At 37.2% G+C, this 14,459-nt stretch overlaps 1 protein-coding gene across 1 annotated transcript in view; it reads left to right on the forward strand.

The window, feature by feature from the left end:
* The window catches only part of dnah9 (dynein, axonemal, heavy chain 9), a 124,177-nt gene extending 113,284 nt beyond the window's left edge, over positions 1–10,893 (forward strand). Inside the window, exons 68-69 of the mRNA XM_035405087.1 lie at positions 20–409; positions 10,361–10,893. Coding sequence (XP_035260978.1) covers positions 20–409; positions 10,361–10,588 — 618 coding nt within the window. The 3' untranslated portion in view covers positions 10,589–10,893. The remainder of the gene's footprint in view (positions 1–19; positions 410–10,360) is intronic.
* The last annotated feature ends 3,566 nt before the right edge of the window (positions 10,894–14,459 follow it).

Consider the following 14,459-nt stretch of genomic DNA (forward strand, 5'->3'; position numbering starts at 1 on the left):
CATTCATTCATTTATATAGGGAGAGCTCACAATGACGAGTGAGATGGAAACTCTGCAGAACTCCATTTTCCTTGACCTAGTGCCTGAGTCCTGGACCAAGCGGGCCTACCCGTCGATCTCAGGGCTGGCGGCCTGGTTTATGGACCTGCTGAACCGCATCAAGGAGCTAGAGACGTGGACGTCGGACTTCAGCCTGCCCTCCGCAGTGTGGCTGGCGGGCTTCTTCAACCCCCAGTCCTTCCTGACCGCCATCATGCAATCCATGGCCAGGAGGAACGAGTGGCCGCTGGACAAGATGTCGCTGCAGTGCGATGTGACCAAGAAGAACCGCGAGGACTTCAGCAGCCCACCGAGAGAGGGCGCCTATGTGCATGGCCTGTTCATGGAGGGCGCTCGCTGGGACACTCAGGTACCCCTTTGCTATTAACATATTTTTTGCTGTTGGGGTCATCAATTCATCCTTATATCTGTAAATGCCCATGCAATGCTCCTCAGGAATGCTTCTCCAGAGTGTGCTTTAATTACGGAATGTGAGAGTATGTACTGGCAGAATTTAATTATCAGCACTGCTGCTTTTCATATATTAAAGAAAGGCCAATATGTGAATGGAGGCTTGCTTCTGGTCCTTAGGGGGGAAAATGTGCCTGAGTTTACCCAACTGTAAAAGTGACTATAAGCACACATCCATCTGGAATATCCGAGCACAGCTGTAAAAGTCAAAGATTTATGTTAACAGTCTCATTTATATGAATTAGTTTTTCTGAATGTTAAGGGGAAGTGACTTAGGAGAAAAACATAATATATTGCAGATAATAAATGTAATAAACATGACCAAACAGTTGCTTGGATGTCTTAGATTATAGTGATTTAGAAATAAAGTTCCAAGTAAAACATTATTGGTTACAGTACTACACTATCCAGTACTGTGCATCTGTTAATTTATAAGTAAAATGCTATTTTGTGTATTTTAATTGGAGGCCTATTAAAATTGACATTAATTTTTATTTGTCTATGAACACAAGTTTATTCCTGATATAAAGTGAACATACACATAATCTATACTTTAAACAATTTATTTAAACATTTTTCCTACTCAGTGGGAAAAGCAGTACTCTAGTGCATTGTCTGTGATGCATTCACATAACGAACAAAACTCATTTCATTTTGGAAGCAACCCCTGTTGCAAAATGTTGTAATTTGTTAAAATGAAAACTTGGTTTTGGAAGAGAAGGAAGGATAACAGTTACATTCATAGATTATCTTTTATTGGAAGATCACCACATATAACCATGTAGCAGTTTGGACGGTATGTGAACAGTAGTGAGATTTTACTGGTCCCTGGGTGTTGTATGTGCATGCAAAACTCAGAGCTGCACCATGAAGAGTTGACCTCAGCAGAACATTTACGTACATTATTGCCAGTCAGCAGCTGCAGGGGAGGCTGTGTGCTTAATGAAGGGATAAGTAGATCAGAGTAAATTGTCGAAGGCTGAATCCCAGCTGTGTCTTACTGAAGTGAGCCCATCGCAGTTCCAACAGTGCTGGCCTGTAACAGGGCTGGAGTGAGCTGTGTAGTCTCATGCCCCTTGCCACGCATGCAAATTAGCGCTGTGCCACTTCCTCCCAGTCCATGGCAGGCAAGGGCCATTCCATCAGACTTGCATGCAGTTAGCCTGAGATTGACATAATATAAGTTCTGAGATCGAGTTTACTGTCAGCCTGCTGTACTACATAGTTTTAAAAGAGCCATGAGAGTTTCAGACTACCAGTATATCAAACAGGGCAGAGGAAAGGAGGACTCCAGAGAACTCTGCTGCAGAAAGGCAAATGTAAAAGGCTTTTCTGTGCCTTAAGCCTTATCTGCGATAGTGGCTGCTTTTATTATTCATGTAATGCATGGATATTGAACAGGCTTGAAGTCGAGGGCCATTTGGCTGGGTGTAGGTGAGTTGAGCAATGATCATACTGAATGTTTGCCCACTCATCCATCTCTTATGCATGTTCTTTCCAAAGGCCAGTGAGGCTTAAAAGAGGCCGTTGTGTACTTATCAAACCACATTGATTGGGGTTCTCATGGCTGCATGATTTCTCTCTCAATTGTACATGGTAAATGGTCAAGTATTATTATTATTATTATAATTATTATTATTATTGTTATTATTATTATGGACTGCTATATTTATTTATTCATTCATTTACTTGGCAGATCATCTTACCCAGAGAGACTTACTAGGTCACTAGTGCAAGCCACATTAGCCAAAAGCCAAAAAGCATATTAGGAACAGCCCAATTAACAAGTACATAGTTATGGAACAGCTAGTTACGGAACACACAGTCAATGAGCATCAATCTTAAGTACATTTATGGAGCATTATAATTTTACATAGTACAGTACATAGTAACATATAGTGAAGTAGCCAGTGATTCATTTCAAACACAATAAAACACCATGTCACAATATACTATAATAATTTATGTTTATAATATTGCATATGTACAATGGCTACCTTAAGAACTAAATCACTATTGTGAAAATGTGTGTGAAAAAATATTGCAATTGATAAGATGTTACAGTAATTTATATATTGCTTCCGATGCTTTTGTTAAACCATCCCAAATCCTGTATTCTAGCCAGTCAAATTTCAGTATTTCTATTATGCATAGTGTACCTTTTACTATAAATGTTAACCTTTTATGGCAGCTATCATTTTTCATAATTATCACATGAGAAGTAATCAACCTATGTTCAATTTCAGTTTCAATTAATTCTTCATTATATTTTCAAATTTTACATAGCATTGTACAGTTATTCTTGAAAACTTTCCGACCATGCATTCGTTCCATGAAATCATATATTTGTCAGTTTTCCAAGGGTATGAATACATTTGTTGATAACGTTTGTGTTAGAGTACACAAGCCATGAATAACAAAGCAGTTCTGATCATTTTTTAAGCTTTTGAATATAGTTGAGGATCCCCTTAAACATAGCTTTTAGGTGTGTGTTGAGACAACACTATCTGTATCTGTTTTTTGCATGTGTATCTGTTCAAACGGAAAAAAAAACAAAATATATATATATTTATCTGCAGTGTTCTCATTTTCCATAATCTTATCTTCTGAATAGCTATAGAGCGAATTTAGTGCCCATATTTACACTTGTTTCACAACTCACATGTGTTTTATGCACACAGTTATATAATGTTTTCTACACATCACAAAACTACAAATCCTGTTTTACAGATCTCAAACTACAAATTAGAAACTGCAAAGCTCAAGCTGTGGACAGACAAAAATACTAATCATTTTGGCACTTTTTCTGGGTATGATTTGGAAAAAACCTCATGAGTATGCACCAATCAACACTAAAGTAGGGTCTTGGCGGGTAGATTCGTCACACACAAAAAGCGGCCCTGCGTAGAGTCAAAATTATGGTCGGGTTCAAGCCATGCCTCGGAGGAGACATGGCGACCTCCTTCCTACCACCGAATGACAGGGTTGTGAAGCGGAAAATTCTCACCATTGGGGAATTGAATAGTACTGCAGTACAACTGGCCACTAAACTGGGAGAAAAACAGGGAAAAATCTGAAATAAAAAAAAAATGTAAAAACGGGGGAGCCCATCCTCCTCTGGCCGGCTTGGTATGTGAGTTCATAATGAACAACAGGTCAGATCAGACAGTTAAGAATCGATTCTGAATCATTTGGATGCTAGGGTGGTGAGGGATGAAGGTCTGCGGGACTGGGAGTGCGGATGCAGGAGGGGGCGGTCCAGGGGCAGTATGCGGGCCGGAACAGAGGGGGGACCGGCTGATGAAGCGTCTCAGCACTGCAGCATGCTTAGGACTCAGGGCAGGTAACAGACAATTATGGAAGAGCAGTGGGAAGCAAGCAGGGGCACAGATAGGACATTTGGCAATAGGTGTCCTCGTAATCCTACAGTATGTCCCTGTCATGCATTGCCATTCGCTATCGGTATACTAAAAGATCATTTGCATAGCTGATTACTGCAAAAATTCTAAATTGTTACCAAATGAAACTGAGTATGCAATGTCTGTGAAATCACATTCCCAAAAAATTGTTGCTACTGTTATTTAGGCACTGGTACCATTTTATTAGTATTGTTTTAGAAGTATTGGCACCAGTGTTGTCAAAATCTAAATGATACCCATCTCAAATTAATTGTATAGAACAGAAACTCCAAGTAAGTAAACTCTGAATCATATGCATGCTTCAAATCATTTTTTAGCTATAAGCAATTCAAAGCCGTCTCAGTCACTAGCTAGCTAATCGTGTAAGCAGTAAGTTAATGATGTACAAGCTTATTGGTTAGTCCGCCTTTCATGGAAATCGAATCATAGCTAGCATGCAGAAAGTAGGTCATTGCTGAACCAACAACTACCCAGTAAAACATTTCCCTTACTGCAAGCGACTAATCAAAGATTAAGTTTGATCTATAGGTTATTCAACATGAATATATTTTTCATTAGATATTAACAAAATCTCTGATATTACTCAACTGTGCGTGCGCTATGCTTTCAGCTTGCATTCCAGCTTCCTGCTTCGTGCCAGCTTGCTGCTCTCACTCATTATGGTTATGAGCTACTCTTCCCCTGATTGGCTGTGGATACCTTAATGTTGATTGGTGCATGCATGTGTGGATTTTTCCCTTTTGTACAATAGTCCAAAATGATTTGTATTTTTGTTTGTCCTCAGCTTGAGCTTTGTAGTTTTAAAACTACAGATTTGTGGTTTTGCAATGCGTAAAACATGTGAATTGTGTTTTGCAGTTCACAAAACACACACAAGTTCCATAAATAGCTGCAAAATATCATTCAACTTATGGAAGAAAAAAATCTATTTACAGTGCATTGCCCATACATTTCAAAGTACAGTATTCGGCTTTAGAGACGGCCCAAGTAGCTACGCTGTAATCTTATACTCCACTAAGGCTAAACCTCAAAAAGAGGGATCATTGTGTCCACCCAAGAGACAGTGTGCATTCTCCAGATAGTACAGATCCAGAATGTTCCCTGCTCTGCCAAGAATGTCACCATCTGTTTTTTTTTTTGCCTTTTTTTTTTTTTACATTCAACAAAGAACAAAGATATGACCAAAAAAAAAAAACTTCACAGGCACATCCTGGGCAATGTATTACCATATCCCTATGGTGGTCAACCCCGTGTTTTGCCTATGCACTCTATATATTATAGACTGCAGCACAGTTGGAGAGTAGTCCAGAGGGAGAAGGTAAGTCCTAAGATGTTGGCACAACTGCCAATGCGATTCATATTTGATCATTCCTTGTATGCCTATCTGAATGAATATTGAATTGAGAACGTATTTTTATTCCATCAAGAAAGAAGATTTAAGACTTATATCTTGTACACGTCATTATAGTGGAGATTCCTGCACATGTAATTGTCACCTCTGTAATACAGCCTGGAAATGGCCCGTTATTCATGGAAGTATACGCAAGATTTCATTTTTAAGTTAGACAGAAAACATTCTCTTTTCCACTGAAATAACAGGTTCCCAAAGGACCCTGCACGATTTGCATTCACTAATGAAGGAGCCAACTGACCCACTTTCTGAAATAGGCTTCAGGTAAACAGGCACAACCTGTTAACTGATTTTGTAGGGGGAGTAGTAGAGAGCTGATATTAAAAGGAACACTGGATGATAAGCCTAAATACATATTGAACTTCAAGAATAAAAGAGGAGTAATCAGCATTCTTTCTATTAATGTGAACTCCTTGTCAGCTCTGCTCTGTGTCACTGTATTAATGCTCAACATCATCAAAAAATAGTCTATTAGTAGTATTATCATTATTATTATTATTATTATTATTATTATTAATAATAATAATAATAATAATAATAATAATAATAATAATAAATACAGCTATAAGTATAAAGGTAAAATGTTTATCAAGAAGTCTTTCATGCTTTTGAAGACTACAGAGTAGCCAAAAATTTTACTAGATCCTGTATTTCAGAATTTATTAAGCACCATTATAAATAGATCTGCAGTATTACAGTTTTACAGGGCTTTTGAAAGAAAGTCAATTAATCTGATTGGAATATATTTATATGGATATTTTATGGAAAGATTGCAAAGACCACTATGTAACAATTAAAACATGGAAAGGACACATTTGACTAATATATAGATGTGTATCTATCAGGACTGATAGCATTTTAAATGGAAGACAGTCTAACTTTTCATAAGCATTTTATTGTTAAAATTACTTAAATGTACTCAAAGAGCTTTATCGTAAACATTGAAAAATAAAATAAACTCTTGCCACTGTGGAAGATTCTCAGAAAGAATCTCAAGAGTGACTAGCACAAATTTGTGTGAACGTCAGTCAGTGGTCTGTAACTTCAACTGTCTGTTTTCTGTTAAGTGGGAGAAGATTCATTATTTGTATGAGCTGTCCTGTTTCACAGTTTTTATGTAGTATAGAAAGCAAGGGGATTTATTTTACAAACCCATTAACTTTCACCACTTTTGAAGGATACCAAATGCTTGCAACCTATTGTCTCAGACAGGATCTCTGAAATAATCTTTCTTGAAGCCACTATTTCCATGGCAACTGCCTGTCAAATTAAAACTACTTTAAATAAGGGTTTAATATTGTTGGACAAAATGCAATCAGAAACAATACATTATTTTATAAGGCTAATGAGAAAATATTGATTCTGTGTGGGGCAAATTAGATTTTAAAGATTTTTATCAGATTACATTTTATGTTACTTAATCTGTCGACTGAAGGCTTGAACATCTAATGAAAGCTTATGGACACCACAGGTTGGAATAGGATTTAATAGGGGAGATGTGAAGGACAGCTGTGTGAAAAATATCAGTATTGCCTTTTTGCTGTACTTGTGGATGAATATGAACTGAAACTCAGTACAATTACCCTTTTCTATCATTAAAACAATACAGTGAAGGGGTGACCAAAATATTGTGTGATTTTGTTCACAGCAGTATGCATTGTCCTCTATAGCTATGGTATAATGGCCTGGTTTCAATGAGTATTTGCCCAGTGTGTTGTGGTTTTTTATACCCAAACATATATACATATAAACATATTCACTTCAGCTATCACCAAAAACAGCAGTAACCAAATTTCTCAAGAGTCAAAAGGTTTTGAAATCAATCTTAAATTCATAACACCTTTTGGCCCCGCCCATAGAGAAAAAGACAGACATCTCCCCCCTACCCTCTTGGTTCTCAACACACCTCATCATGAACACACATCAGCATTTCTAACTTGGTAAGCAGGATTCTAGCTGGTTCTTGCTTATGTGCTGAGCTAGCCTAGGTAGACTTCCAAACTTCACCTATCACAAAAAAAACCTTATCTTCTTCCAAAAAAAAAAAAAGGCCACCAAATGATATAACATTATCAGTAATAATAGCTACCTTGTCATGTTAGTGGCTACATTAATTGAAGGCCCATTTGGCTGGCAAGCAGAAAGTCCTGTCCTGTAGAAACAATGTGAGCTCCATCTGTCTTCAACCCTACCTAGTCCCAAATCGTATTCTTGTTTTACAGCAAGCTCTATCCAACTCTCTATTTTTTTCTTTTTGGCATTAAATACTGCTGGCGATCCAGAAACCTGTCATTTGTCTGCCTTTTGTGAAGCCTAAAATTTACATCTATCTATGTGGACAGATATGGCAAATGTGAAATTTGTCGGGGTGCTGGAGCCTATCCCAGTGTGCATTGAGCGAGAGGCAGGAATACACTATGGACAGGTGGTTTGTTTGATTACAAATCTAAAATTATGGAATACAGAGCCAAATCAATAAAAAATGTCCCAACATTATGGAGCTCACTGTATATATGTCTTAATATTAATTTTTGAAACTTAAGGCATAAGAATCGGTGGCACATTTAAAATCAATATAAAAGTATTTTTGTCTCCCTTCTATATGATGAGCACGTATGAGCAGATTGTGTGCTAGGAATGGCAATCTTGTAAAAACTAAATATCACTATTAGAATTGTGTTTGAGGTTGTAAGGTTTGGATATCTAAGAACAGTAGATGATTTCAGTTATTTATCTTCAATTATCTTTGATCTCTAACATGATATATACAAGGACTGGAAAAGTGAAAAATATTGGTATTGGTAGCAGTGTCGGTATTCTGAAAATGTTAATGATTCCAGACTCTGCAATAATTAACGTGACAGTTAATATATCTTGTAGCTTCCCATTTTGATGGAGTGCGGTGTTTTTAATAAAGTGTCAACCAGTTTACCAATTTGCTTACTTTAAGTTGTAACTGTCTCCTTTTAAACTCAAACTGGCCAAATGACTCTGACAGTGAGTGGGGAGTACATTCTAATCTCTATAGTTCAAGTTCAAGGGAAAAAACTAAGCTCAGATTAAAGTGAGTAGGATCTGAGCATTTGATTGACATGCTGAAATTGCACACAACAAATTAAAAACAAACACTATAACAAGGGCATGTGGAGCCCAGTATGTTCTAGCAAATAAATTGGCAGCCTAATGACAAATTTAGAATTTTTTTCCTGGAGGAAAATAAGGAATGTTCTGTTTGCATTTTGTGTTGAGGCATCTACAATTTGATCGATATTTCGTCATACATGCAGCTTTTGTTTATCTATTGAATATGTTGCACATTCATCTGCTACTGAATGCTGTATTTAATGTTTACAGTTTGTCATTATTTGTTTTTTGCTACTTTAGTACCGTATCACCAACCTGCATTCAGATATGTGGATAATGAACAAAATAGGGCTTGAGAATGCCTATAGAGACCACCATAGGGGGATAATATTGAACTGTAATAGTGTCCCTGTGTGTATATTTCCGGTTAATTTGTGCAGTCACTTGTACACACTATCAGCACAGCCAAAAGGGAAATTATGTTTTCATATTGTCCTTCTGTCCTTATGTGGCTAAAACACATAATTTTATTCTAACGCACACAGTGGTTTTGCATTAAACTGCATGCAAATATTATCTTCCCAGTTTCTCAGAACTGCATCAGTTTTCAACTCAGAAGGTCATAGTGCTCTGTAGCAAGGTCTTTGTAGTCTAACTACCCTGGCCTTTAAAAATATATATTCTTGTGGATATAATGCCTAGATGCAAAAACACGGATTGGAGATAAGCATACCCTGTTGATAATGATGGATTTGTCATACTGAGAACATTATTTTTATGAACATTAATCACTTTATAAGATGCTCGGTGCAATTAAGTATCCTACAATGGTTCACATTTGTTCTTTGTAACATTTATAAAATTAAAATAGCATGCATCATGCAGAAATTCTATTCACATAGATATATATATATTTATGTAGTAGATGCAGTACACTGTTTGCACTTACAGTTTGCATTTGAATGGCAAACTGTTCTACAGACTGTTCAACTGTTCTAATGGTAGAACATGTTCTATCATTATAACAACATAATATAAACCACCATGTGCACACTGTTAATATTCAATCCTGTGACATTCTGGCAAAAAAAGTCTGCAGCTCTTCTCTCCATTGATCATTGGCCATATGGGTTACTGGAGAGCCATGTTTTCTGCTGCAATTTTCTCCTCAATATCTTTGGATTGATCAGGATATCTAAAAGCTACTCATTTTACGTTCATATACTTTATTTGCTCTTCCATAGTTGATAATAAAGCACAGATGACCATTCGTATTTTCTGGCCAATAGCCTTTGCTGTTTATAACTAGCAAACTGCAAAATATGGGCCACACTTGCTAAAGCAAGAGAGGGATAATTTTCAGCTATTTCTGAGAGTTTAAGCCAAATTCGTAACATCTCAGCTAACATAATTATGTCACTGTAATTAACTTTCCAATGGCCTTTTGATTCCTTGCAACATTTGTTGCAGATGCTGATATTGATGGGCTCACACATTTTTAAGACTGATAACCACATCAGAGATGGTGTGATGCTTCATGTTGTCATCCGTCTTAGTCTTTTTTATGCATAGCTAGCTAGATAGCTTGTGATCTATGTTGTGATCTATGATTATGATCGTGTTTACTTATCTGTAGTTCTGACAACAAAAAGCTACCTATAAGCAGCACATTTCACTGAACTGTCAACAGCAACACATTGTGCATGGAATGAAACCACACACAGTGGTAGTACCATTTCAAAAAGCAGTTCTGTGTTGGAAAGCATGTGCCTTGCCACTGTTGCCTAAATGACCATTCTTGTTTTACCTGTTCAGTACTTAGTCTTATAACATGTATTTCTGATGATGATTTATTTGTTGTTTTGCAGTTCATTCTGTATGCATTTTAATGTGCTTCATTTTCATTTCACTAACCCCTGTCAACCTCTGTCTGTAGGCTGGGATCATTGCGGAGTCCCGCTTGAAAGAATTAACACCTTCAGTGCCTGTCATCTTTATTAAAGCCATCCCTGTTGACAAGCAGGAGACTCGCAACGTGTACCAGTGCCCTGTTTACAAAACCAGGCAGCGAGGACCCACTTACGTGTGGACCTTCAACCTGAAGACCAAAGAGAACCCGTCCAAGTGGACCTTGGCAGGTGTTGCTCTGCTACTTCAGATATGAAATATGAACTAGACATGTATATTGATGCAAAGGTATGCACATATTACAATATGCAGTAGCTGCTAGATATGACACTTCTATACTTAAGAATGCACCTTATTCAATGACCTTTTATTATATGCTTTTATATCCTGCAGTTAAATTCATACAGATTAACTTGTTTTCATAAAATTTTGTTTCTGTTATATTAATAGCAAAATCATTGAGAATGTGGAGTGGTCTTTTTAATCTGAAGTGTTGAATCTGTTATTCCTTTCTTTGTTAATGAACATGTTCAAATTAAATTTTACATTTACAACTGAAAAGAGGGCTTATATTGTGTCTTTTTTTGTTAGATTGATTTTCTGCCTGTGTTGTCGATACTCACCGGATCTCTCTTCTTACCCTGTATCATTTGTTTCATTTCCCTGTACCAAATTGCTTCTTCTCAATGTTCTTTAAGGGGCCCTGGCAGACCTCTCATCTCTAGTTTTCACAAACACAGAAAAAAAACAGAAGAAAAAACAGGCTCTCTCACAGAGCTGCAGGCTTGCTCTTTGTGTCTCCCAAGAAAACATACATAGCACATAGTTAACCTCTGCTGTATCTCCTGAAAAAGGCTGCTGAATTCTGCATTTTGCTGTTTCAGTTATGAAACCTCAGCAGTATCCATCTCTGAAACATGAACAACGGTAATAGATCCCCTGAGTCCCGTTCATCCAGTTATTGAAGAAACCTAATAATGCGCACAGAAACATACACAAGAAGACCATTACATAAGGGGGAAATGTGGAAAATAGTAATAGATGCAATTTAACAGCAACACATTGATTACGTCCTAAGGTGGCTGTAAAAAGAGTGTTTTGTATTTTTTTTCTTGTGCTTTATGGTATACCATCTGCAAACACACACAAAAAAAAATTCTCAAGATTTTTGAAGCATGAACAGAATATTTTAAGGGACTGCTTTTTAGTAGATTTTTTTTCCCCATCATGTTTTCTAACAAGTATGATATTGTTTCTTCAGGATATTCAGTAAAAACAAGTAAGTTTGATGTTTAATGGAAATTCTATGCTTTGGGTAATCTACAGTGAATCATTGACTGAGATCATCCTCTGTGAGATCAGGTCTATATCCCTGGAAAATCAGGATTGGATGACTCAGTGGTAGTTCTAAATGATGTGTTTGTCACAGCAATGATGCTGTGACATATTGTATCAATGGATCATTTTCTATGCACTTGAGTATGCTATCTCTGAGCCCCCACCACACAGTCCAGTGTTCACATGAGACATCTTGACAGTAACATCCCTTTGTTGTTTTCTGGAAACTATTGATTCAGGGTCATGATATCCTCTCTAACATGGTTTAAGAGTCCCTATTGCTTTTAGTGTTTATTAACATCTTGATAATAATAAAACCAAAAATAGTATATTCTTCTTAGTACAACAGAGCACTGCCACACTGACCAAATTCCTTAATAGGCTTCAGGAAATTGAAAAGATGACATGAAGAAGCAGAGGTAACATTTACTCATAACGTGCTCAACAAAGTAGTCTGTTCAAAATGAAGAACATTGAACTCACACTCCAGAGAGCAAGCTGATGTAAAGTGGTGAAACACTGCTAATGGCTACAAACCTGAGATTCCATTCGACATATCCCTGGCTGCTATAAACCAAAGAAGTGGTGGGCCTTAGGAAAAGTGAACAGTTTAAACTAGTGTTTTTTGAAGCAACATATTTGAAAGTTTAACTGTAAGGAAATATAATTAATAGCACTATCAATCAGCCTTCAGTTATGTACTATATAAATAAAGAATGCAAAAGCAATCTGAATTGGTGTGATTGCCCGGTGTGCTGTCATACCAACTCATTATGAACTAAAAGAGTTCTTGCATGTGCTATGTTGATACTGAAAATGATTTGGACATGCCTCTTTTTGATCTGCCCCAGCACTTACCCACTGTTTGCCGAGCACATTTGCATTCTCATTGTAGGACACATACTGTTCATCCTATAAAGCCCCAATGTGACCTGTTCAACACAAGTGTGACATTTCTATCTGGGAGGCATAATAATAATGGACCTTAAATGTCTCCTTGGTTTCAGACTGGCCTCATTGACCCCACATCATTTCAGTTTTCTAATGTGGGTCGGGTTTCTTAAGGGTTAACCTTTTTTTGTATTTGAACTTTAGCCATCCAGATTCTAATGCCATCACAGGGGACAGCCATTATACACCCAACTGAGCTGACATTTGTTATCTTATTATCCAAACAGATGGTGATATGGTGGACTAAAAGCCTCTACCTCTTGTGAGACACGGTTGTGGTTTTCCTCCTCCATGAATACTGTTGCTTTATGTTTACAAATTAAAGCCTAAAAGGCCAGCACCACACTTGGCATTCATTTTTCAGTGGACGACTTGTATGCTACTGGCTACATGCAGAGGGAATAGAGCCATGGGCAGGAGAGAATTCACCCAAGGCTCATGCTCTGAATAGGAAAGAAAGAAGCATAATTTCTGTGTGGACCATTGGTTGCTAGGTTACATGTTGGTCGTGAGGAGCTGCCAGTGTGAAAGTGCTGGTGTTAATGCAGCCTATATACTGCAAGCATCTCTAATATACAAAAGAAAAAATGGCTGCCAGTTTATGTCATCTAGCAAGTCCGGCATAAACACTTTGAAGACATTGAAATGAAATGCATGTGCACATTGATCAGTTTGAAACCAGGAGCTGCAAATTACCTATGACTCCATGAGAAAGATTTATTTCTGCTCTTCCACTAGATTGTATAAAATACTCTGCCGGATCTGTGAGTACAATGAAATGGCATTTAAGCCCCAAAAGGGACAGAGAGAAGTGGGCCTGTACCATACACTGTCCAGATGTACATGTACATTTTGATGCTCATTGACTTGCATAGAATTTATTCTACATAAAAATAGTAAAGTTAAGTTTTGGTAGACTGAAATTTATCCTTGGTCCTTCAAGAGCTTGTGCCTCACAATGATGTCAGTTAATGCTATCACAAATACCAAACTATTAATCCATGCATTCATGTACAAACCCAGAATCAGATAACCACTTGGAATTACAAATGTTCTGTCCTTGAGTGACAGGAGAGAGAGGATTTGACAGGAGTGCCAATGCTGCTTCAGGATTCATTTTACTTCACTGAAATTGACAAATTCTGAAAACTGAAAATGGTGACATTATGTAACAGTAAACTTGTCTTTCAAATGTCGCAAGTGCTCGCAAGTTGCAACCATCTGATTTTATGTGTTTTTAAAGATTTGCATAATTAAATTAGCAATATTTCTGCCAGTGCCAAGGTTCAAGTGTCAAAACTGTGATGATTCACAGAACGGATTTGTTTTCTCCACAGAGCTATACTTTTAGATTAACTGAAACAAAGTTCCTTGTGTATGTGTTAACCTATATACCTGTTTTTCTCAAATGATAAACAAGGCTGTGATATTGTTGTGTATAAAAACAAAAATGAAAGAATCTGTGAATAGGATTAATTGCATCTGCAACATAACCTAAACACTGTCACTGTACTTTCCCACCATTTTGTTAATACTTCTGGCTTTTCCAGATATAACTTACTGTCTATGACTGATGCAAGGATAGTTTTGACATCAGGGTACACCTACAGTGCAATGCACAATTTAACACAGGCCATGACACTGTAGCAGAATCAGTGTAATTCTATGTTTTCTGTGAGAAGAATGTCTGTTATTTGCTTCAATTGTTTCTGGCTTTTTGTATTTCTGTAGGACATCTGTAGGACTATTTTCTGCTTTTAGTTGGTAAGTGTGACTGCTGTTGACTATATTATCAAAAAGAAAATCATTTCAACACCGCGGGAGAGCTTTTGATTACA

The sequence above is a fragment of the Anguilla anguilla genome, chromosome 2 (genome assembly GCF_013347855.1).
Source record: "Anguilla anguilla isolate fAngAng1 chromosome 2, fAngAng1.pri, whole genome shotgun sequence".
NCBI classification, from domain to species: domain Eukaryota; kingdom Metazoa; phylum Chordata; class Actinopteri; order Anguilliformes; family Anguillidae; genus Anguilla; species Anguilla anguilla.